The sequence below is a fragment of the Phyllobates terribilis genome, unplaced genomic scaffold (genome assembly GCF_046119375.1).
Source record: "Phyllobates terribilis strain yellow unplaced genomic scaffold, ASM4611937v1 Scaffold_5__5_contigs__length_657084704, whole genome shotgun sequence".
NCBI classification, from domain to species: Eukaryota; Metazoa; Chordata; class Amphibia; order Anura; family Dendrobatidae; genus Phyllobates; species Phyllobates terribilis.
The window spans coordinates 617,235,711-617,258,937 of NW_027362765.1; the positions used below are offsets into that span (position 1 = coordinate 617,235,711).

General features: G+C 43.8%; 1 protein-coding gene across 1 annotated transcript in view; it reads right to left on the reverse strand.

Annotated features, from left to right (window-relative positions):
* Positions 1 to 242: 242 nt before the first annotated feature.
* The window catches only part of LOC141273763 (protein ELYS-like), a 112,975-nt gene continuing 89,990 nt past the window's right edge, over positions 243 to 23,227 (reverse strand). Inside the window, exons 30-34 of the mRNA XM_073686101.1 lie at positions 19,628 to 19,797; positions 15,656 to 17,102; positions 6,316 to 6,455; positions 6,116 to 6,222; positions 243 to 660 (exon numbers count right to left, since the gene is read on the reverse strand). Of these exons, the coding sequence (XP_073542202.1) occupies positions 480 to 660; positions 6,116 to 6,222; positions 6,316 to 6,455; positions 15,656 to 17,102; positions 19,628 to 19,797 (2,045 nt within the window). The 3' untranslated portion in view covers positions 243 to 479. The remainder of the gene's footprint in view (positions 661 to 6,115; positions 6,223 to 6,315; positions 6,456 to 15,655; positions 17,103 to 19,627; positions 19,798 to 23,227) is intronic.

Genomic DNA, 23,227 nt, shown 5'->3' on the forward strand with positions numbered 1-23,227 from the left:
TAAGTGATATTGCAGGTTTTTTTTAATGGACCAACTTTCAAAAACCGTGTGAATGTTCCTTTAAAATGTAGCAGACTTTCTGTGCACAAAATAACACATCAGAAAAAATGCAACATTTACATTAAGTGGATTTATGGCCTTTGCCTTAAAAAGGTCAAGGATGCAGTAAATTTCAGAGAGTCATTATGGAAAACAATGATTAAGTTAAGAAAATGAAACTGAGTTTTATAATAAAAGTAAAATATTGTTAATTCTCTCATTTATTTAACATATTAAGAAGCTATAGATACATTTTTTACAAAACGATACAAAATAGAAAAAATGTCTGGGAAGAAAATTCTAATGAAATATTAAACTTCAAGCTTTTAAGACCATTTACAATAATTTATATAAATTATTCTTCCCAGTGAGCCGATTTTAATATTTTACACAGTTTATTTTATTTTACACAGCACATTAAAATCAACAACGTTCATCAATCATCTGATGTTCCTGCGATTGACTGGTTTTGATATAATTTTCCTTCTCCTGGTTTTCCTGGACTGCTTTCGATCAGAAGCTTTAGATTTTAAAGATGAAGGCTTTGTACTTTCTGAATCACCAGTTGCCTTTTCTGGGGGTGACAGCAGCTGAATCTTTATAGGAGGGTGATCTTCTGCCCTATAATATTCCAGAAGTAACAAGTTGAAGTGCACAGGAGTAGTAAGTACATTACATGCCTATAGTGAACAACGATGTGTTAACATTTTCTATGTATACAGGTATGGCTCTGCATCACGGATTGCCATAGCAGACACATAGTAGACACAGGACGAATAACTCTGCATGCAGCACTATCAAAAGTGAGGAACACCACAACAGTGCCCATTAGAAATCAACAAGGCCAGTGGGGGGTGCTATTGAGGTCAAATAAATAATCTGACACTGGGTAGTGGTTGCAGTTACTTATGGAAACTGCACCACAGATGTGAAAAAAGTCACATCTGAATATCCTTTACTGTGCCCCTTCTAAAACTTATTAGCCAAAACTTACTATGTTCAATGTGTCTAAAATGCAAATATATACAGAATCATATCAAACGAGCCCTTTGACGTTTCTGGTAAAGACAGCAGAGTAGGTCCATATAGCTCATACATTTGGAGAAAGTAGTGTGGAGGACAGAGAGCAAACCATTTCATTAAGTTCATTAAAGGGGATATCTGGGACATTAAAAATAGGAATGAAGTTGCTGAATCAGGCTACTACCTGCCTGTTGTACCCGGCGCCGGTCATTGACCGCTCCTGCTGGAGAGTCTGCTTCCCCCTGTCAGCAGAGCAGCAGTTTCTCCTCCTGTTGACAGGACGGGACCACTGGTGTCATGCTGATTGACGGCCGGCTTCCCCCAAATAGGCAGCAGAGAGCCAGCTGTCAATCAGCATGACACCAGTGGTCCCGTCCTGTCAACAGGAGGAGAAACTGCTGCTCTGCTGCGGTGACCTCAGTAGAAGCCTGTGACTGCTTTGGGCACAACAGAAAGGTACATCGCAACTACCTGCCTGTCCGTGGTTAGGCACTTTTTTTTTTTCGAATCCCGTATCCCCTTTGTGATATTGGTGAGCACCATCTCTCAATACTGCGTCAAACTACCAAATTTACATCCAGATGTTAGTTCACTTAGTACATAAGTGTTCTCAAAACTGTAAAATGTTAGTGTATGCATACCGTGAGAGTCTCAGAGCAGAAATCCCACCTTTGTTATTACACTATTCACATTAGCATATACCACTTAGAATAAATATAGAATAAATGAGAAAAAAAGGGGGAGAAAAGGGTCTGGTAGTAAAGAAAGTGAATAAAATGAAAGTTATTTTGTTAATTAAATAAAATATTAAAATACGGTATTTTTCGGACTATAAGGGTATGTGCCCATGATGCAGACTTTAAGCAGAAATTTCCTGAGCGTTTTTTCCTCTCCCTGGCAGAAAAAGGCATACAGATTTTACATGCGTTTTTTCTGCCAGGGAGAAGCGTTTAAGCGTTTTTACATGCGCTTTTCCAAGCGATTTTAAGCATCACTTGATATCTATAATATAACACTACAAGTGTCCCTCTGTCTGAAGCCTCGATAGACTGTGCAAGCACGACACGCCTGTGCAGTCTGGCTCCAGACAGAAGAACGCATCCAGCCGTTACAGGTAAGAGGAGGGTATGGCACCGGAGATCACGGTATGCGTAGACACTGAGCACATACCACGATCTTCAGCGCCATATTTACCTGACCGGGAGGAGCGCTGCTGCGGCGCCTCTCTTGACCCAGAGATCGGGGCAGGAGTGAGGCATCGGAATCGGCACATGCGCATAGAGCTATCCGGCGGCATTTTACTGAAGACACATTTACAGTGTGTCTACAGCAAAACGGCGCCGGACAGCGCGGTATGGGCACGCGCCGCACTCCTCCACCGGCCTCCGGCAGAACAGGACACAGCAGCGCTGGAGCACAAGGAAGAAAGGCGAGTATAAGTGTTTATTTTTTTGTATGCGTACAGCGTGAAACTGATGAGGGGTAACACGAATACAAAGATTGGGGGGGGGGGGGTGAGGGGTACCATGCATACAAAGATTGGGGGGGTGAGGGGTACCATGCATACAAAGATTGGGGGGGGGGTGAGGGGTAGAACGCATACAAAGATTGGGGGGCTGAGGGGTACCATGCATACAAAGATTGGGGGGGGGGGCTGAGGGGTACCATGCATACAAAGATTGGGGGGGGTGAGGGGACCATGCATACCAGGATTGGGGGGTGGGTGAGGGGACCATGCATACCAGGATTGGGGGGTGGGTGAGGGGACCATGCATACCAGGATTGGGGGGCGAGGGGACCATGCATACCAGGATTGGGGGGCGAGGGGACCATGCATACCAGGATTGGGGGGCGAGGGGACCATGCATACCAGGATTGGGGGGCGAGGGGACCATGCATACCAGGATTGGGGGGCGAGGGGACCATGCATACCAGGATTGGGGGCGAGGGGACCATGCATACCAGGATTGGGGGATGAGGGGTGCCATGCATACCAGGACTGGGGGATGAGGGGTGCCATGCATACCAGGACTGGGGGATGAGGGGTGCCATGCATACCAGGACTGGGGGATGAGGGGTGCCATGGATACCAGGACTGGGGGATGAGGGGTGTCATGCATACCAGGACTGGGGGATGAGGGGTGCCATGCATACCAGGACTGGGGGATGAGGGGTGCCATGCATACCAGGACTGGGGGATGAGGGGTGCCATGCATACCAGGACTGGGGGATGAGGGGTGCCATGCATACCAGGACTGGGGGATGAGGGGTGCCATGCATACCAGGACTGGGGGATGAGGGGTGCCATGCATACCAGGACTGGGGGATGAGGGGTGCCATGCATACCAGGACTGGGGGATGAGGGGTGCCATGCATACCAGGACTGGGGGATGAGGGGTGCCATGCATACCAGGACTGGGGGATGAGAGGTGCCATGCATACAAAGATTGGGGGGGGGGGGGGTGAGGGGTACCATACATACATACCAGGATAGGAGTGAGGGGTGCCATGCATACCAGGATTGGGGGGGTGAGGGGTGCCATGCATACCAGGATTGGGGGTGAGGAGTGCCATGCATACCAGGATAGGATGGTGGGGACAGGAGGGGGCAGGACATACCAGCATGGGAGACCATATACCAATAAAAATGCTCGCCACCAGGGCGTAGAACGGGTTCAATAGCTAGTGTGTATTGATCCTTTAAAGGATAGCAATATGATTGAGACAGTTATTGAAGTGCCACCCAATAGAGAACAATGTTGCACTTTATTTCCTACAAATTGAAATGTTCAGGAACTTTGATACAGTGTATTATATGGAGAAATCTGTATAAGAAGCATGAGTGAATATATTACAGTATTAATGATATACTATATCCAGACTTTGAACAACAAAATAAGTTTAAGTAGTATAGAGGAAGTCCCCGACTTCCAAACATCCAACTTACGTATGACCCCTAATTACGTATGCCTGTTAAACAAAAACACACATGATTAAAGCTGACCTCTCCGGCTATTGTCTGATCCTCCTCTTTTTGCCATTGCGCGTTGCTTCTAAGGCCTTTTCACTATGGATTAGGACTTCATGACACATCCAGACCGCAGGTCACTGCATGTCATAAGGTCTTGTATGGAATTACTGGTCTATGGTGAAGAGACCGGAGAAACAGCACGCAGCGATGCAGAAAAGTGAATCGGATGGTGGGTGCCGAAGTGGTCAGGTATGACTGAGACTGCAGACTTGTGAATCCTCCCAGGGCACGCACTGTGTGCTGCGAAGATTCGCCATTCTCTGCTCCGGGAACAGCGGTCAGGTATGTAATATGCATGCTTCCAGGCTGAACCAGTCTAGTGGGCGCGACCTCGCTCAATACAACTGTATTGAGCGAGGTCGCGCCCACTAGATGGGTTTTGCCATGGAGAATGCATGTAGAGTACCTTACCGCCGTTTCCGGGGCAGGAAACGACGAATCCTCACAACACACAGTGCGTGCCCTGGGAGGATTCACAAGTCTGCAGTCGCACAGAGTGACTGCACACTTTTCATTTTAAACCAGACAATCCCTTTAATGGAATTAATAAATAGGTGTTCATAAAAAACTGTCAAAATTGAAACATTTATTTTCTGCAAACCTATTCCTTGTATTTTTTCCCTCTTCCCCTTTATTCTATAATCCGTAAATTTTCAGCAATCAGGTCAGACCACCTAGATATTTTGCTCCTATTAAATAGACGTCAATCAGTAATGCCAGATTCTACTGGTAAAGCAGATCCCTAGGTGATATCCTAATAGTCCTTTTTTCTTAGCAGTGGTTTAGTTGCTTTAAGTCCATAATCAGTTTAATAATTTTATTATAGCTTTCTATAGACTTCTCTATATAACTTGGTGAAGGGTGATGTTTGAAATGCCAGACATGAACACTGACGGCGCCCAACAGTATAAGGTAATGGACATTGCTCCTAAAGCCACTGACTATAAAAAAAGATGAGGAGTGGAAAAGTAGACTAACACGCAAGACTGCTGTCAATCACCAACGTGCCTTATTGAAGCCATCCCATGGAGGTGGCACAAATATATTTTAGCATCTGCTGTTAAGCATACTTACCCTGTCAGAATAAAGGGCCAGATTCATTAAAACTGGAATTTTGTACACCAGTCTTAATGATGGGTGTGCAGAATTAAAATGTGCAAACCCCTTATGAATTCGGTACACCTCATCACGGACATGCATCTTGCCAAATATGCTACTCCAGCCAGCAATCATGCCAATACGTTCTCATGGATTACTGCGCATTTTATACTGTTTATATACTCAAAGCAGTAATCAATCATTGAAGAAAAGCGTAGGGCTTTATCTCCAGTGCCAATGTTTGAATGTGCTAGTCTGTTCTTACATAGGAAGTGATCAGGGAGTTCATAACTGGATCACTCTCAATGCTACATATTTACTAGCCAACCAATAATGATCCACTGATGAGAGTGCGATATGGGAATAGATGGTCTCACAACTGAGACTGGTTGATTAGATAACGTATAGAATCAAATAATATAGGACCCACTAACTATTAATGGGAACAAACTTTTAAAAAAGGGAGTTAATGTTAGTCGGTCATGGGAGAAGACTTTCATAATTGAGACTAATATTTAATACAGCATTCACAGACTACATTTGGTACAACATTTCTAGATATTTGTGATTCAGAATCACCTTATTTCTTAATAGAACTAATAATAGTTAGATTTTAATAATATGACTCCAATTGGATTAGATCGCGAATCCAGACAAACTGAAGTAACATTTCTGCTGTAAGGTATGAGCAATTTGTAATAAATTTGTCAAGCAGGTGTTACAATATTCTGTCTCGCCCCAGTTCCAAGTAATTTGGTGTAGCGGCCAAAACTGCTGTGAAAACTGCAACATCTAAGGTATTTTAAGGCTGAATTCTGGTGGTTACACATTGATGAATCAGGCCCAAAAGTGTGTATATATGTAACAGGTTAGATGATTTTACCGAAATTAAGAAGGAAGGAAAACACTACAACAAATACTTACTGGTCGTCTTCCTTTACTCGGCATTTTGAAGGTCTGCCTCTTGGTCGCTTTAGTTCTGGTGTGTCAGGAACATGAGCTATTTCATGCGACTCCTTAACAGTTACATCCTAAAAATTAGGGAAACGCATAATTAGGGCTTAAGATTTTCTGCAATGTAAAAGGAAAGGAAAGCCCAGCAACATAAAACAATGATATCCGACCTTTTCTTCCAGCATTACACTGGTAGAGAGTTTTGTCCTTGTTGTCCTCCTTGTACTTCGAGATGGTGGAGAAAACAGGTACTCTGAAGCTATTGGTGCTGGCGTCTTAGTGGGAGAAATAAGGAGAGCTGTTTGCTGAGCTGCAGAGGGAACAAACAAGTTCATTACGTGAGAAATAGCTGTTCAGTTATTGTTACAAGTATGTCCATGTTTTTTAAAGTACTGGAAAGCTAAAAATGTGCCCATGGAGCACAAAGATTGAAATTTATGAAAACAGCAACACAGCGGCTTTTTTTCTAGTTTATTTGTTGGACCTGAAGACACAAGATTGGAACAAACTGGTTTCTTCCACATCAGGTTTCACAAATTAATGTAGCCAGAAGTGTAGGTTCACCCATTATTGATAACATAAGAAAAGTTTGGTTTGTAAATGCCACTTAATTATCCCGATTATTGATCCAGAGTTACATTCTACATAAATGAGCGGCACTCATATAGCTAGAGTTCTGCTCACATGCAGCAGATATGTAGTAGGTGTCGGAGGCATCAAATCTGCTCCATAAAGCTTCCTGGGGCGGCTTCTCCAGTGTGAACATGGAGTTTTACACACAATTTAGATGAGGCTATGTTCACACATTGCGTTTTTTGCTGCGTGGTTTTTTTTTCTGCAGCAAAACCTGATCTCTTGCCAGGAGGTTTGTTCAGGATTTTCTTGCTTTTTTGCGCGCTTTTTTCACTGTCCTTTTGTCTCTTATGCATGTACATAAAATTCAGTGAAAAAATGACAGCACAGAACTAGCTGAGCAGTTAGTGCGGCTCTGGGTGATGATGCAGAGTTACTGGGAATCAGCACACAAATGTAACATTTATCATTCTAACTGTAAGATAATGTTTAAACAAAACTATGCGAAACCTAAAACTTGGTGCCTTAGATGAACCAGTAAAGTCTCATTCAGACATCTGTTTAACATGGTCTCCATAATCACAAATAGATCATGCAGCCATAAGTGTATGTGCACACGTTCAGTATTTGGGTGCAGATATTTCTGCATCTCTTGGCAGAAAAAAAGCACGGTTTTTGCATGCGCTTTTTTTTACAGCAAGGAATGCCTTTTGGAGCTAAAGATATTTGAAAAAAGATACGTGGGACATCGCTTTAACCCTTCTCTGGTTTTGCGCACCTTATTCCATGAGCCATAACTTTTATTTTTTTTCAACATGTCCATGTGAGGGCTTGTGTTTTGCAAGACGAGTTGCACTTTTGAACGACACCATTGGTTTTACCATATTGTGTACTGAAAAACAGGAAAAAAATTCCAAGTGCGGCGAAATTGCAAAAAAGTGCAATTCCGCCTTTTTTTTTTACCATGTTCACTCAAAGCTAAAACTCACTTGCCATTATGATTCTACAGGTCAATACGAGTTCGTAGATACCAAATATGTATATGTTCTCTTATTTGAGTGGAAAAAAAAATCCAAACTTTGTTATAAAAAAAAAAAAAAAAAAAAAGGCGCCATTTTCCGAGACCAGTCGAGACTTTATTTTTCGTGGTCTGGGCCGGGTGAGGGCTTATTTTTTGTGCATCGAGCTGATGTTTTTATTGATACCACTTTGGTGTAGATACGATCTTTTGATAACCTGTTATTGCATTTTATTGCAATGTTGCGGCGACTAAAAAAAATTTCATTGTGGCATTTGGATTTTTGTTCTCGTTACGCCATTTACCGATCTGATGAACACTTTTTTTTATATTGATAGATCGGGCGCTTCTGAAAGCGGGATACCAAATATGTGTATATTTGATTTTTTTATGGTTTTATTTTGAATAGGGCAAAAGTGGGGGTGGGAGTGATTTAAACTTTTAAAAACATTTTTTTTCTACTTTTTACTTGCTTCAATAGTCTCCATCTTCCGATCACCTGTGTTACACATAGCAGGGCATTAGTCCCGCTATGTGTAACAAAACTGCTCATCGGCTGTGAACGCCGACCACCGCTCATAGCAGATTGGCTATGACAACCACAGAGGTCGCCTGTAGACTCCGGGTTGTCATGACAACCCATCGGAGACCCCTGATCATGTGACACGCTTCCGGCATGATCATGTTAAATGCTTTTGTCAGAATTTGACAGCAGCATTTATCATGTTAACAGCTGCGGGTAGATCGCGATTCCACCTGCGGCTGTTAGGGGCATGTCCAGATCAGCGGTCATTTGCCCGGAAAGGTGCAGGCTCAGCACCGGAGCCCGCACCAAAAGGGGAGACACGACATGCGCTGTACATGTACGGAGCATGTCGTGAAGGGGTTAAAGAAAGTGTTTTATTCTTGGCGTGTGTGTTTATTTCACTGTTTACTTACAAGTTTAGTAATAAGGGTGTCTGGCTGACACCTCTTCATTACTAAACCTTGGGCTTTATGTCAGCGACACCTAATCCCATTACCCTGATGCATCAGGAAGAATCTGGGCTAAGTGCCAGAATTGGAACATTAAATATGAAGTGTCATTTCTGGGGCAGCGGAGGGCTGGTATTTTTTAGCTTAGAAAGAGCTATTAGGCCAATATGTCTCCTGGCTATTAACAGCTCACAGCTGTTTGGTTAAGCCTTTAGGGCACGTCCCCACGATCAGGAACCAGCAGCGCGCTTGGACTACGCCCAAAATGCTGCATTCTAATGCTGCACTTGTTTTGTCAGTACATGTGGATCCACTGCATGTAATGACATTTCAATCGGTCAAAATCTGCAAATTGACATGCTGCGGGTGAGTTTACACAGCGTCAAAAACAAGCAGTGGGCATGGGATTTCTTATGAAATAAAATGAATTAAGGAAAATAAATGGTGTGGGCACCCGCGTCATTTTCATATCCAGCAGAGGGAAACCTGGGGGCTGATATTACTAGCCAGGGAAGGGGCAATTAGCCAAAAATGTTCCCTGCCTATTAACAGCCCACAGCTGTTACCTTCGCGTTTACTGGCTAGATACAAGAGGGACCAATGAAAAAAATTGACGTAGGGTCCCCATATAAAATCTGACCAGCAAAGGCTAAACCGACAGCTTTGAGCAGATATTAATAGCCAAGGAAGGGGCCATGGATACTGGCTCCCTCCGAGGCTTATAGTATCAGCCCTCAGCGGCCCTAGAAATTGCGCATCCGTAAGATGCGCCAAATCTGGTGCTTAGTCTCCGCTCTTCCCACTTGCCCTGTGGCGGTGGCAAGTGGGGTAATAATGTTGGGGTTCATGTCAGCCTTGCATTAGCAGCTGGCATGAAGCCCAGGTTAGTAATACCGGGCGTCTATAAGACACCCCCATTACTAACCACATAGTATGGTTTTGAAAAACACACGGACTGAAAAAAATCCTTTATTTGAAATAAAAGTCCACACGGTTTTAATCATTTATTTAAAAATAAACAGTTATATTTACCTAACGCCTAATCCCCTGAAGCCATTGTCATCTGTAAAAGAAACAGAAAATAAAAATACTCACCTAACGTCCAATCCGCTGAAGCCAGTCACCTGAAAAAAATAAAATAAAACCACAACCATATCCCTCATCTGTTCGAGGTGATGACATTATCCACAGTGTCCCACGAAGATTTGGGTCAGTTCTAGAGCAGTCACAGCAGGCTATACATGGACACAGGAGTATAAAATCGCTCCTGTGACAGTGCACAGCACTGAGCTGCAGGGAGAGAAGTCACCGGAGTTCAATCAGCTGATAAGCTCTGGTGACCTCACGGCACCACTGCTGCATGAGAATTTTCTGACACAGCAACGGTGCAGTAAGTGAGGTCACTGGAGCTCATCAGCTGATTGAACTCTGGTGACCTCTCTCCCGGCAGATCAGCGCTATACACTGCCGGGAGCGATCACACTCCTGTCAGTGTATCGCTGGCTGCTGGATGATCTGATTGCCGTGGGACACTCGGGATTATGGCAGATATGTGAGTATATAGTGGTTTATTATTGTTTACAAGTGACATGGGCAAAGGGAATTAGGCAAAACCACACAAAGTTGACATGCAGCAGTTTTAAACGCATTGCAAATCCTGACTAGCGTTTTTTGCCCAATTCTTAGCGGAAAAAATGTTGCTAAAACGAACAGTGTGCACACAGCCTAAGGGTATTTGGTGCAGAAAATTCTGTATCTCTTGGCAGGAAAACGCAGCATCAAAAATGTTGCGATTTTGCCTAGTTTTTTCAGTGCATTCAATGGTTGAAAAACGCAGGCAAAAAAGCACAGAGAATTGACATGCTGCAGATTATTTTCTATACTCAACATGTGCATGACAGTTCAGGTTTCTCATTCACTTTGCTAGCACCAGGTTTTATCACAAATTTGCGCACAAAAAAACCCGCAACAAAAAAAAAGCACTAAATCTGCAACATGTGCACACAGCCTAGGGGTATGTGTACACGGTTGGGACTGGCAACACTTTGAAAGCAGCATACTTTATGCTGCGTCCAAATCGCTGCACGCAGGTGAATCCGCATGTGTAAATTGAACCATGCGGATTCACCGCAATCAATAAATTGTAGTGATCTAATTTCTGTTGCGGAGACTAGCCTGCTCTGCAAGAGAAATTAACATGCTGTGGTCTGGAAAGACGCACCGCATGTCCGAGGGTGATCCGCAGGTGCACAGAGACGCATAGTGGGAATGGGATATCTTGAAATCCCATCCACTATACTGTAACATCTGGCCACTCCGGATTGCACGCAGCGCTAGTGCGCTGCTTCCAATCCGCAGCGATTACTGATTGTGCGCACGTACCCTTACACTGAAATAATTGACATGCTGCAGATTTAAAGCTGCACCAAATCTGCAAGTCACAAATAAGCAATGTCTGCATGAGACTTCAGGATTCTCATTCACTTTGCTGGCTTCAGGAAATCCTTCAGGTTGTGACAAATCTGCACTGAAAAACGCAGCAAAAATGGCAACATATGCACATAGCCTAATAGTCTATGGTGAGGATCACGTTTTTGTGTGTCTGATTTTGTTTAAAATCACGGATAAAATCCAATCAATACAAATATATGGATCTGAAAATGCTATCAATATGCAGTTTTTAACATTTGGAAGGTAGAAAAGGCTGTGATTTTTTTAATGCATACAAGAAAATTACTGCTGAAACACTGACTGTAAAAAGGGACATAATGACCAAAAACTGAGGAATGTCAGATTCAAAATGCTGATGAAATAAAACAGACATTTAAAGGGAACCTGTCACCCCCTGGGCGATATCAGCTCTCAACTATGGGCATACCGGGTATAGAAAAATATATCTATACATACCTGTATGGCCCATAGCAGAGGTCTGATGGGAACCTGTCACCCCCCCCCCCCCCCCAGTGATATCAGACCTCTACTATGGGCATGCAGGTGATAGAAAAGTAACTCCATACTACCTGTATGGCCCATAGTAGAGGTCTGATGGGAATCTGTCACCCCCCCGGTGATATCAGACCTCTACTATGGGCATGCAGGTGATAGAAAAGTAACTCTATACTACCTGTATGGCCCATAGCAGAGGTCTGATGGGAATCTGTCACCCCCCCTGGGCGATATCAGACCTCAACTATGGGCATGCAGGTTATAGAAAAGTAACTCTATACTACCTGTATGGCCCATAGTAGAGGTCTGATGGGAGTCTGTCGCCCCCCCCCGGTGATATCAGACCTCTACTATGGGCATGCAGGTGATAGAAAAGTAACTCTATACATACCTGTATGGCCATAGTAGAGGTCTGATGGGAATCTGTCACCCCCTGGGAGATATCAGACCTCTACTATGGGCATGCAGGTTATAGAAAAGTAACTCTATACTACCTGTATGGCCACAGTAGAGGTCTGATGGGAATCTGTCCCCCCTGGGAGATATGAGACCTCTACTATGGGCATGCAGGTGATAGAAAAGTAACTCTATACTACCTGTATGGCCCATAGTAGAGGTCTGATGGGAACCTCTCACCCCCCCCGGTGATATCAGACCTCTACTATGGGCATGCAGGGTATAGAAAAGTAACTCTATACTACCTGTATGGCCATAGTAGAGGTCTGATGGGAATCTGTCACCCCCCCCCCCCCCCCCGGTGATATCAGACCTCTACTATGGGCATGCAGGTGATAGAAAAGTAACTCTATACTACCTGTATGGCCCATAGTAGAGGTCTGATGGGAACCTGTCACCCCCTGAGCGATATCAGACCTCAACTATGGGCATACAGGGTATAGAAAAATAAATCTATACATACCTGTATGGCCCATAGCAGAGGTCTGATGGGAACCTGTCACCCCCCCCCCCCCCCAGTGATATCAGACCTCTACTATGGGCATGCAGGTGATAGAAAAGTAACTCCATACTACCTGTATGGCCCATAGTAGAGGTCTGATGGGAATCTGTCACCCCCCCGGTGATATCAGACCTCTACTATGGGCATGCAGGTGATAGAAAAGTAACTCTATACTACCTGTATGGCCCATAGCAGAGGTCTGATGGGAATCTGTCACCCCCCTGGGCGATATCAGACCTCAACTATGGGCATGCAGGTTATAGAAAAGTAACTCTATACTACCTGTATGGCCCATAGTAGAGGTCTGATGGGAGTCTGTCGCCCCCCCCCGGTGATATCAGACCTCTACTATGGGCATGCAGGTGATAGAAAAGTAACTCTATACATACCTGTATGGCCATAGTAGAGGTCTGATGGGAATCTGTCACCCCCTGGGAGATATCAGACCTCTACTATGGGCATGCAGGTTATAGAAAAGTAACTCTATACTACCTGTATGGCCACAGTAGAGGTCTGATGGGAATCTGTCCCCCCTGGGAGATATGAGACCTCTACTATGGGCATGCAGGTGATAGAAAAGTAACTCTATACTACCTGTATGGCCCATAGTAGAGGTCTGATGGGAACCTCTCACCCCCCCCGGTGATATCAGACCTCTACTATGGGCATGCAGGGTATAGAAAAGTAACTCTATACTACCTGTATGGCCATAGTAGAGGTCTGATGGGAATCTGTCACCCCCCCCCCCCCCCCCGGTGATATCAGACCTCTACTATGGGCATGCAGGTGATAGAAAAGTAACTCTATACTACCTGTATGGCCCATAGTAGAGGTCTGATGGGAACCTGTCACCCCCTGAGCGATATCAGACCTCAACTATGGGCATACAGGGTATAGAAAAATAAATCTATGCATACCTGTATGGCCCATAGCAGAGGTCTGATTGCAAAGAAAACCACTTTAATCAATTCTATTTTGTACAGGCTTGGTGTCTGGGGAACGCCAAGCAATCCCCACCGATCTGCTTATTATTCCCCAAAATCCCCGCCTCTCTGCTTAATTATCATATCCCCCCACTCCCCTGCACGTCACAGGACTCTGTGTGGTGCACTGTGCTCCCTGACTTCCGGGCACGCGCAGAGGGCCGCTCACATAGAGCACGCTTTGCTTCATCCCGGCCTCGACTCTCCGTGCACTGTGCTGCAGGGTTCTATTGCGCAGGCGCCGGGGGTCACTGTCACTTTCCGGCACCTGCGCAATATAAACCTGCGGCGCAGAGCACAGGTAGACGGGGCCGGGATGAAGCAAAGCGTGCTCTATGTGAGCGGCCCTCTGCGCGTGCCCGGAAGTCAGAGAGCACAGTGCACGTCACAGGGTCTGTCACAGGGCCCTGTGACGTGCAGGGGAGGGGGGATATGATAATTAAGCAGAGAGGTGGGGATTTGGGGGAATAATAAGCAGATAGGCGGGGATTGCTTGGTGTCCCCCGGACACCAAGCCTGTGGAAAAAAGAATTTATTAAAGTGCTTTTCTCTGCAATCAGACCTCTGCTATGGGCCATACAGGTATTTATAGATTCACTTTTCTATAACCTGTATGCCCATAGTAGAGGTCTGATATCGCCCAGGGGGTGACAGGTTCCCTTTAAGGCCTTATACTTCTCTAGCAACTCTAAAACGCAATACATCTTCTGTGGTCAAGTTGCATCTTGTGTCTCGTTTCGTAACTACAGCCATGGATGAAGAGTAGGAGCCCACCAATATCGCAAATGTTCCTCTAGCAAAGCTTTAAATGATTAAATGAATGCAGCGTGTCTATGAAACAATATATGTGTGGGATTTCTGCACCCATGTGTTGTACTACAGGTAGTTCCCACATGCACAGAACTGCTGTAACAGTTAGGAATTGCTATTAGCTGCAAATACACAGTTTTAAAACCTCAACTGAAGGATACAATTTAACAGGCCATACTTTAGTATATATACAAGTAGACAAGCTTTCCCCTACAAATTAACAGTAAACTTTACATCCAATGCTTTGTAAACCATACATGTTTCAGACACCCAAAAGAAAGAAGTGAAACACTAATGGTTTCACTGCATTTTCAGGTGACCTTTCAGAACAAACTGATGAGGGTACAGTACATTAGGAACACTATTTCTAGCCATTATGACTTGCACAGGCATTTTCAGCAGTTTTTACCTCTGAACTAGAAGATGCAGCAATTTCCCATGTGCTTTTCGGCTTTTATTTCCCTACAGTTTCCCTTGCCTGCCCTTTTATAACAGCAAGTGTAATTTGTTATCTCACCACAGACAGATCAGTATTGAGAATACATCAGTGCTGGGAAACAAAGTGGCTGATAAGTGGAGAAAGAATCATTTTTCTCTAATAAGATATATTACAAAAAGTTTCTGATCTCCATTTTTACTTTTGATTCATGAAACAAATAAGTGGTTTTAAAAATCAATGTATTTTCCAAATGGTCCTTTTGGAACGCAATTTTTCCTCCAAGCAAGAGAAGACTCTTTATATGATGTTTTATTACTTTGCCAGAATTCTTTTAATCTATACTTCATTCTATGTTGTTTTTGCACTTGCTATGTGAACACTGTGGTGCAATTATGTTAAGACGATCTTCCTCATTTCCTTTTTTTCCCCCTCTCTTTTTCTTTACTCTTTCTCCCTACCCCATTTTCTCTTTCCCTTTATTTGGTTGCCTTTCCTTTCCCTTCATCCCTTTCCAGACCCCTTGTTCGCTATACTGTAAAAATTTCCTAATAAAAAGAATTTTAAAGAAAAAATGTATTTGTCTAGAAGCCGGATATCATGGAGAATATCAGATGGCTGAAATACTCCTGCACGTTAGGGACTATGTCACAGGTTCAGCACCTATACATAGTATGAGTCTACTAAACCATGATGTTTCTATGGGGATCAGAGTTTTACCCAGTAGTACCATGATCCACATGTTGCATCAACATTAAAGTTTCTTAGCATGGAACCATTATTTTAACAGGAAACGGAGGTCTAAACAAACCTTTTGGTTTTCTTCCACGTCTTGGTGTAAGTGATGAGAATGCAAATTCAACAGGAGTGGCATCTGGCATTGTAACAATGTTAGCTTTAGTCCTTGTTGAACGGGTTGTTCTCTTCTGCTCTTCATCGACATCAGCAGAAGCCTCTATATCTGTTTTACCAATAGACTTTTTTGCAGTTTTTCTAGAATTGACTGTGATCACCTCTTGTGCTGTGACAATATTGTCATCTGTATCTTTTTTATCAATCTGATTTTCTGATTTGACTCTAGACCATCTTAAGAGTAGCCTTTTAGGAGAATGAGGAGGGCTGGAGTCAGGTTTGTTGGAAGCCTGTGAGGCACCAAGCTCAAAGTGTTTGACCAACTCATTCACAACTTGTTTGTTCCTTAGTCCCCTTGTACGTGTAGAAACAAGTGGTTCAGTCTCAACATTCTCAATGTTTGATTCACTTTCCCGCTCTTGTAGTACTTTGGACGATCTAGTAATTCTAGTAGGTGTTGTCGGCATTACAGTTTTTACATCCACAATATCTCCTGTATTTATGTGGTTATCCAATGCTGCAGCTTTTCCTCTGCGGGTTCTAGCAGGAGAGGCTGGCATCTTTGTTACAATTTCTTCTGTAACAGTGGTTTCCCTTTCTGTGGACTGAGTTTGATCAGAAGCAGAATTTTTAGTTCTTCTAGAAATTCTTGTGGTAGTAATGGATGGTTGGTCCTCTTGTTGGATTGATAATGTTGTACTTAAGTTTTCAGGATTATCCTTGGTTTTTCTACTGCCTCTTTTAGGGGTTGTAGGAAGTGGAAGGGTATTGTTGGTATTGTCAGATACCTTAGTAGTTCTCCTGATACTTCTGCGAGGGGTTGGAGGCTTTATTAGTATAGTAGATTTGCCTTCAGTTGGAGAAGTCTGAAATTCATCCAGATTAAGCTTCTGCTCATCTACTTTTTCAGGGGGTGTTATCCTTAGAACTGTGTTAGAGTTTGTTTGCTTAACCTTGTTTACAGGTGTCCTAGCGATATCGTGTGCATTTCTGAGTTTCCTTTCAGTTTCATTTTCAGAAACTGAATCACTATTAACTTCTTCCGTAAAATCCTTATCCCTATTTTCTTTAAGAGCATCGAGCACGTTTTCTGCAATGGCTGCATTGATAGGTTCAGGCATAAAAGGCAGTGTTTCAGTAACCTTAGTCCCTTCCTCAGTGCCAAGAGCCAAGGCATTATCACAAGTTTCATCACTGCTAACTGTAGCTGTCAAATTGACCTTTTCATCACTGAGATCACATGGATCCATTGACGGTGCTTTTAAGGTTTTTAAGGCAGATTCATAATTGTTGCAATAATAACGGTCAGCATTATTCTCCCCATTAGGGTCCTCAACGGCTGAACTTATTTGTGGATATGTCACCTCTGGTTCAGGGTCTTTAATATTCACGGTGTAATCCAAATCCTGAGAAAAAAACAACTTATAGTGTTTATAACACATAGTGACAGTTGATAAGTAAAAGAAAAGACAAGTTAGCAGTCATTTTGCTTTGCTGTCTGCAGGAGAGGAACTTGGTGTCATCCGGTTGTCTAGATCAGTGGTCCCCAACCTTTTTTGCACCAGGGACCGGCTTGAAGCAAGATCATTTTTCCATGGCCCAGCAAGGAGGGGGTGGGGTGGGCGGGGCTTTGGTCATATGGGGGCGGGGTAATGGAGGGATTTGGAGTTTAGTGCATACTTATCATATAGTGTAGACCAGGTCCCCGCCAGGAGCTATGCCAGGAGCCCCACATAATGTGCTGTGCCAGGAGCCGCATCACTGAGGCCCCATCACGCCCTGCAGCAGGACAGGGCAGCTGTCCTGACAGCTGCTGTTCAGCTGCATTTACTTCATCCCAGGGGCGGACACAGACTGTAGTGGGCCCCTGTGCAAGAAATTTTTGGGGCTCCCCCCCGCCCTTCATAAGGCAACAAAGTTATATAAACATAACCCCCCCATGTGCATCTCTCACCCCCCCATGTGCAGCTCACCCCCGTGCATCTCTCATCCCCCTCCGTGCATCTCTCATCTCTCCCCTCCCTCCCATGTGCATCTCTCATCTCTCCCCTCCCCCCATGTGCATCTCTCATCTCTCCCCTCCCTCCCATGTGCATCTCTCATCTCTCCCCTCCCCCATGTGCATCTCTCATCTCTCCCCTCCCCCCCATGTGGATCTCTCATCTCTCCCCTCCCCCATGTGCATCTCTCATCTCTCCCCTCCCCCCCATGTGGATCTCTCATCTCTCCCCTCCCCCCCATGTGGATCTCTCATCTCTCCCCTCCCCCATGTGCATCTCTCATCTCTCCCCTCCCCCCATGTGCATCTCCCATTCCCCCCACTCCTAGTTAATTGTATTTAAAAAAAAAATAAAACTTGTTATACTTACCCCCATGCGATCCCTGCAGAATCCTGGCGCTCGTCCAAATCGCTGACACCAGGTTCTCCTGACTTCCGGCCATGTGACGGCGCCGTCACATGACCGGAAGTCAGGGGAATCATGAAGGTGCTGCCGCAGCAGCGCAGCGCTAAGATGTCCCGGACCCGGCGCTTAGCATGCTGGAGTCAGGGCAGTCATGCCCTGATGGCGGCCCTGCTGGAGGCTGGAGGGGCCCCCTCTCCCCGCGGACCGGCTGAAAAACCCCAACGGCCCGGTCCTGGTCCGCGGACCGGCGGTTGGGGACCTCTGGTCTAGATGACTACTTGCTCTTCCTTATAAGTGGAAATATAATTCAAAGTCAACAAGTATATGAAATTATTCATGCAATACAGAGGCGTAACAGAATATTGGTCTTGGCCACAAAAAAAGTAAAACCATCCCTTTATGTCCCCTGATTGCAAAGCATTTTTTTGTTTGCACCTCTGTTAACATTACTCATTCATTTGTCTGATGAATGTAGTGCAGAGTGTCAAAGAAGCATGAAAAAGACGCTGACAATCATCATAGCAGCGCCAGCAGAGTAATATTTTGACATTTAGACTATTTTGTGTCCTCTTAGGACATCAGAACAAAGCAATTTAGCAGAAGACATAGAAGATTTGGATGCCACCAAGGAGAATCAAAAGCTCCAGGTACAGATAAAATAATCTTACGATAACGATTTCACGGGATGACACTACTGAGGCCAGTTGGACAGTCCCCATACTGACGGGTGAAAACTGTCCTGTTGCCAATTCAATCAAAATTATGTCATTAGATCTGCAAACAAATGGGGCTGCAGCAGAAGAACAGAGGCAAGCAAGAGAAAAATAATGGTCTGCAATCAGAGTAAAGGAATAAAGGTGTGGTGCTAGGTAACAGAAAATAGCAGCTAATATCAGTAACACAATACAACATAAGAACACTATAATAATGGAAACTCTTGTAGATACACTTATGACAACCAGCACTGCACACCAGAAAGCTAGCATTATATGAATACAAGGTCGTTGTAGGTTAAACCACAGCGGTAAGGTTTGATTTTATTTAAATATTATAGTGTTTAAAGGGAAGCGGTCACCAGTGAATCGGGCTCTATGATTGCAGTCAGGTATGTTCTTCCAGTAACTGCTCTGACATTTCAGAGCCGGCTTCTCCTCCTACTGGTTTAGTTGATTGAAAGGCACACAGATGGGAAAGTTCAATCGACGAGAGCAGCGCAAGGAGAAGTCGGCTGGGGCATGGCGTCGTACTAGTCAGGTCTCTCCTTGTGGTCCCTGACTGGCTCTTCAAACTAATTGTTCTCTCAAACACCATTGTGTTTAAAAGAATGACATACCTGGCTGTAATACAAACGGAAAGCTCTAGGTAAAATGGTTTTGTTTAATAAAAAATGAACAAAAAAACCCTGTTAGAAACAAATTTTACATAAAAAAAAACAACAACAAAAAAGATAGACAATGCATCGAAGCCTAACTTTTTCTCACACTTCTACAGTAAGCTTAGAAGCAAACTGTGGTAACCATCATTACCTGAATCTCCGCAAAGTGAGAAAATAGGGGTGCGATAGAAGGAATTTCCTTAACAATTAGAACATTCTCCTCCATAATTTGCAGCTCAGATTCATGCGCTTTCTTTTCTTGACCAAGATTTTCAGAATGGGTACTCTCAATTTCTTCACTATCATGAATACTAATCACAGCTGAAGAAAAGAAATATATATAATTTTTATTTTTTTTTTTCAAAAAAAGGGCCGCCATTCAAATACATACAAGCTGTTAATACTGAGAAGTGCAGATACCCCCTGTCCATTTTACCATTTTCATTTCCAATCTGGTAGAACAGGGTTCCCCAACTCCAGTCCTTAAGGCCCACCAGCAGATCATGTTTTCAGGATTTCCTTACTATTATTTTGACCGATTGTAGTGTCATTATATGCGGTGGTTTCACATGTACAGACAACAAAAATGCGGTATTAGAACACAGCGTTTTGGACGCAACAAAAATATGCTGCATTCAAAGTGCTGCTGAGTGCTGATCGGAGGGACGTAGCGGCTAATGAACCAGCAGTGAGCTGTTATTTAATGGCCAGGGACCAGGCACCTTCCCAGGCTAAAAATACCAGCTCACAGCAGCCGCATAATTTACATGAATAGAAATGCTAATTAAGACTGGGTGAATGTGACTAGCTTTTGAAGTACAAAAACGTTGTAAAAAACGCATGTAAAACACCAAGGTTACTTATCGGTAGCCGGTTTTTCCTGAACCCATGACAGCACACCTTGAGAGGGTTCCGCCCCACCAAGGACAGGAAACGGTCTGAAATAAAAGGGAGGTACCTCTCTCTCGCTTCAGTTGGTTTCCTGTTCTTGATGGGAACCAGTCTGTGGAAGAAAAGAATGCTGTACCTGGATCTGTTCCGGTGTAAAAGAGTGGGCACCGGCCTGTGCACCGGGTTCCAGGCTTCAGAAGCGCCGTCCAAGGCGCAGTGGTCTGCGGGGAACCGGAGCCCTGCTCACCGCCTGCGCACGCTCGGACACGGCCCCAGGGAACCATGGACGGCGCTTCTGGAGCCTGGAACCCGATGCACAGGCCAGTGCCCGCTCTTTCACACTGGAACAGACCCAGGTACAGCATTCTTTTCTTCCACAGACAGGTTCCCTTCAAGGACAGGAGACCAACTGAAGCGATGGAGAGGTACCGCCCTTTTATTTCAGACAGTTTCCTGTCCTTGGTGGGACGGATCCCTCTCAAGGTGTGCTGTCATGGGTGAGGGGAAAAAACGCATGTAAAATCTGCATGTAAAATCCGCATGCGATTTATCTGCCAAGGAGAGACAAAAACGCTCAGGAAATTTCAGCTTCAAATCCGCATCGTGCGCAAATACCCTTACACAGGTGATGGAATTACTGCCTGTGCAGGTAATGTAATTATCACCTGAGCAATACTAATGAAATCCTGAAAACGTGACCTGTTGGTGGGCCTTGAGCACTTCAGTTTGGGGAAGACTGTTGTAGAACATAAACCCTGAATCGAGTTTGCACTGCATAGATAGTTGTAGATAAAATAGGCCATACGCTTCAGGTTCTAGATGGCTGGAAAAGCCCATTAAGATTAAACTCCATTTTGATGCCTTTTTATGACAGCTGAAGATTGAATGCAGATATCTTAAGAAAAATGCAAGTAAGTTTAGGATTTTTTGAGGGGATGTTGTTGGGTGCTGGCTGTAGTTGAAAAGTGTTTCGATGGCAGATCTGCATCGCATAAATTTATGCTGACACTAGGCCACAGATAACAGCAGAGAATGCATCATATTTTATAAATACAAATTGCTGATCAATCTTCTAAAACGACCATCTTTACAGTGCAACCATGACAGACGAGCCATTCAGGATATCCCTAATGGTTTGCTTTAGTGTTCTTTGAGGGTCAGCTCGCATATGATCACATGCATTCAAGAAATGGCAAGTGTAAGGGGAAATGACATGGTCTTATCATGCACAGCCACACTTTCCACATTGTATTGACAGGCTGATTTTACAGAGGACCCAGCATATCTGCTTAGTATCGGCAACAAAATGGACATGCTGTGCATTTCATTACTCAAAGACTGTCCTCAAATCAACACCATTCCTCTGCAAAGTGTGAATAGGGCTTTAACCCCTTTACAACCCAAGGTGGTTTGCACATTAATCACCAGGCCAATTTTTACAATTCTGACCACTGTCACTTTATGAGGTAATTACTCTGGAACGCTTCAACGGATCCCACTGATTCTGAGATTGTTTTTTCGTGACATATTGTACTTCATGATAGTGGTAAAAATTCTTCGATATCACTTGCGTTTATTTGTGAAAAAAATGGAAATTTGGCAAAAATTTTGAAAATTTAGCAGTTTTCAAAATTTGAATTTTTATGCCCTTAAATCAGAGCGATAGGTCACACAAAATAGTTAATAAATAACATTTCCCACATGTCTACTTTACATCAGCACAATTTTGGAACCAAAATTTTTTTTATTGGGGAGCTATAAGGGTTAAAAGTTGACCAGCGATTTCTCATTTTTCCAACAAAATTGACAAAATCATTTTTTTAGGGACCACATCATATTTAAAGTCACTTTGAGGGGTCTTTATGACAGAAAATACCCAAAAGTGACACCATTCTAAAAACTGCACCCCTCAAGGTGCTCAAAACCACATTCAAGAACTTTATTAACCCTTCAAGTGCTTCACAGGAATTTTTGGAATGTGGTTGAAAAAAAAAAATTGGTTAGACCCAATTTTTTTTTATTTTCGCAGGGGTAACAGGAAAAAATGGACCCCAAAATTTGTTGTGCAGTTTCTCCTGAGTAAGCAGATACCCCATATGTGGGGAAAAACCACTGTTTGGGCGCACGGCAGGGTTCGGAAGGGAAGGAGCGCCATTTGACTTTTTGAATGTAAAATTTGCTTGAATAATTAGTGGATGCCATGTTGCATTTGGAGAGCCCCTGATGTGCCTAAACAGTGGAAACCCCCCACAAGTGACACCATTTTGGAAACTAGACCCCTCAGGGAACTTATCTAGATGTGTGGTGAGCACCTTGAACCCCCAGGTACTTCACAGAAGTTTATAACATTGAGCCGTAAAAATAAAATTTTCACATTTTTCCCACAAAAATGTTTTTCAGCCCCAATTTTTGCATTTTCATAAGGGTAACAGAAGAAATTGCACTATGCAGTTTGTTGTGCAATTTCTCCTGAGTTAGCAGATACCCCATATGTGGGGGAAAACCACCGTTTGGGCGCGCGGCAGGGTTCGGAAGGGAAGGAGCGCCATTTGACTTTTTGATTGTAAAATTAGCTTGAATAATTAGCGGATGTGCCCCTGATGTGCCTAAATAGTGGAAACCCCCCACAAGTGACACCATTTTGGAAACTAGACCCCTCAGGGAACTTATCTAGATGTGTGGTGAGCACCTTGAATCCCCAAGTCCTTTACAGAAGTTTATAACATGGAGCCATGAAAATAAAAAAATCAAACTTTTTCCACAAAAAGGATGTTTTAGCCCCAATTTTTTTATTTTCACAAGGGTAAGAGGAGAAAATGGACCCCAAAAACTTTTGTGCAATTTCTCCTGAGTACACCAA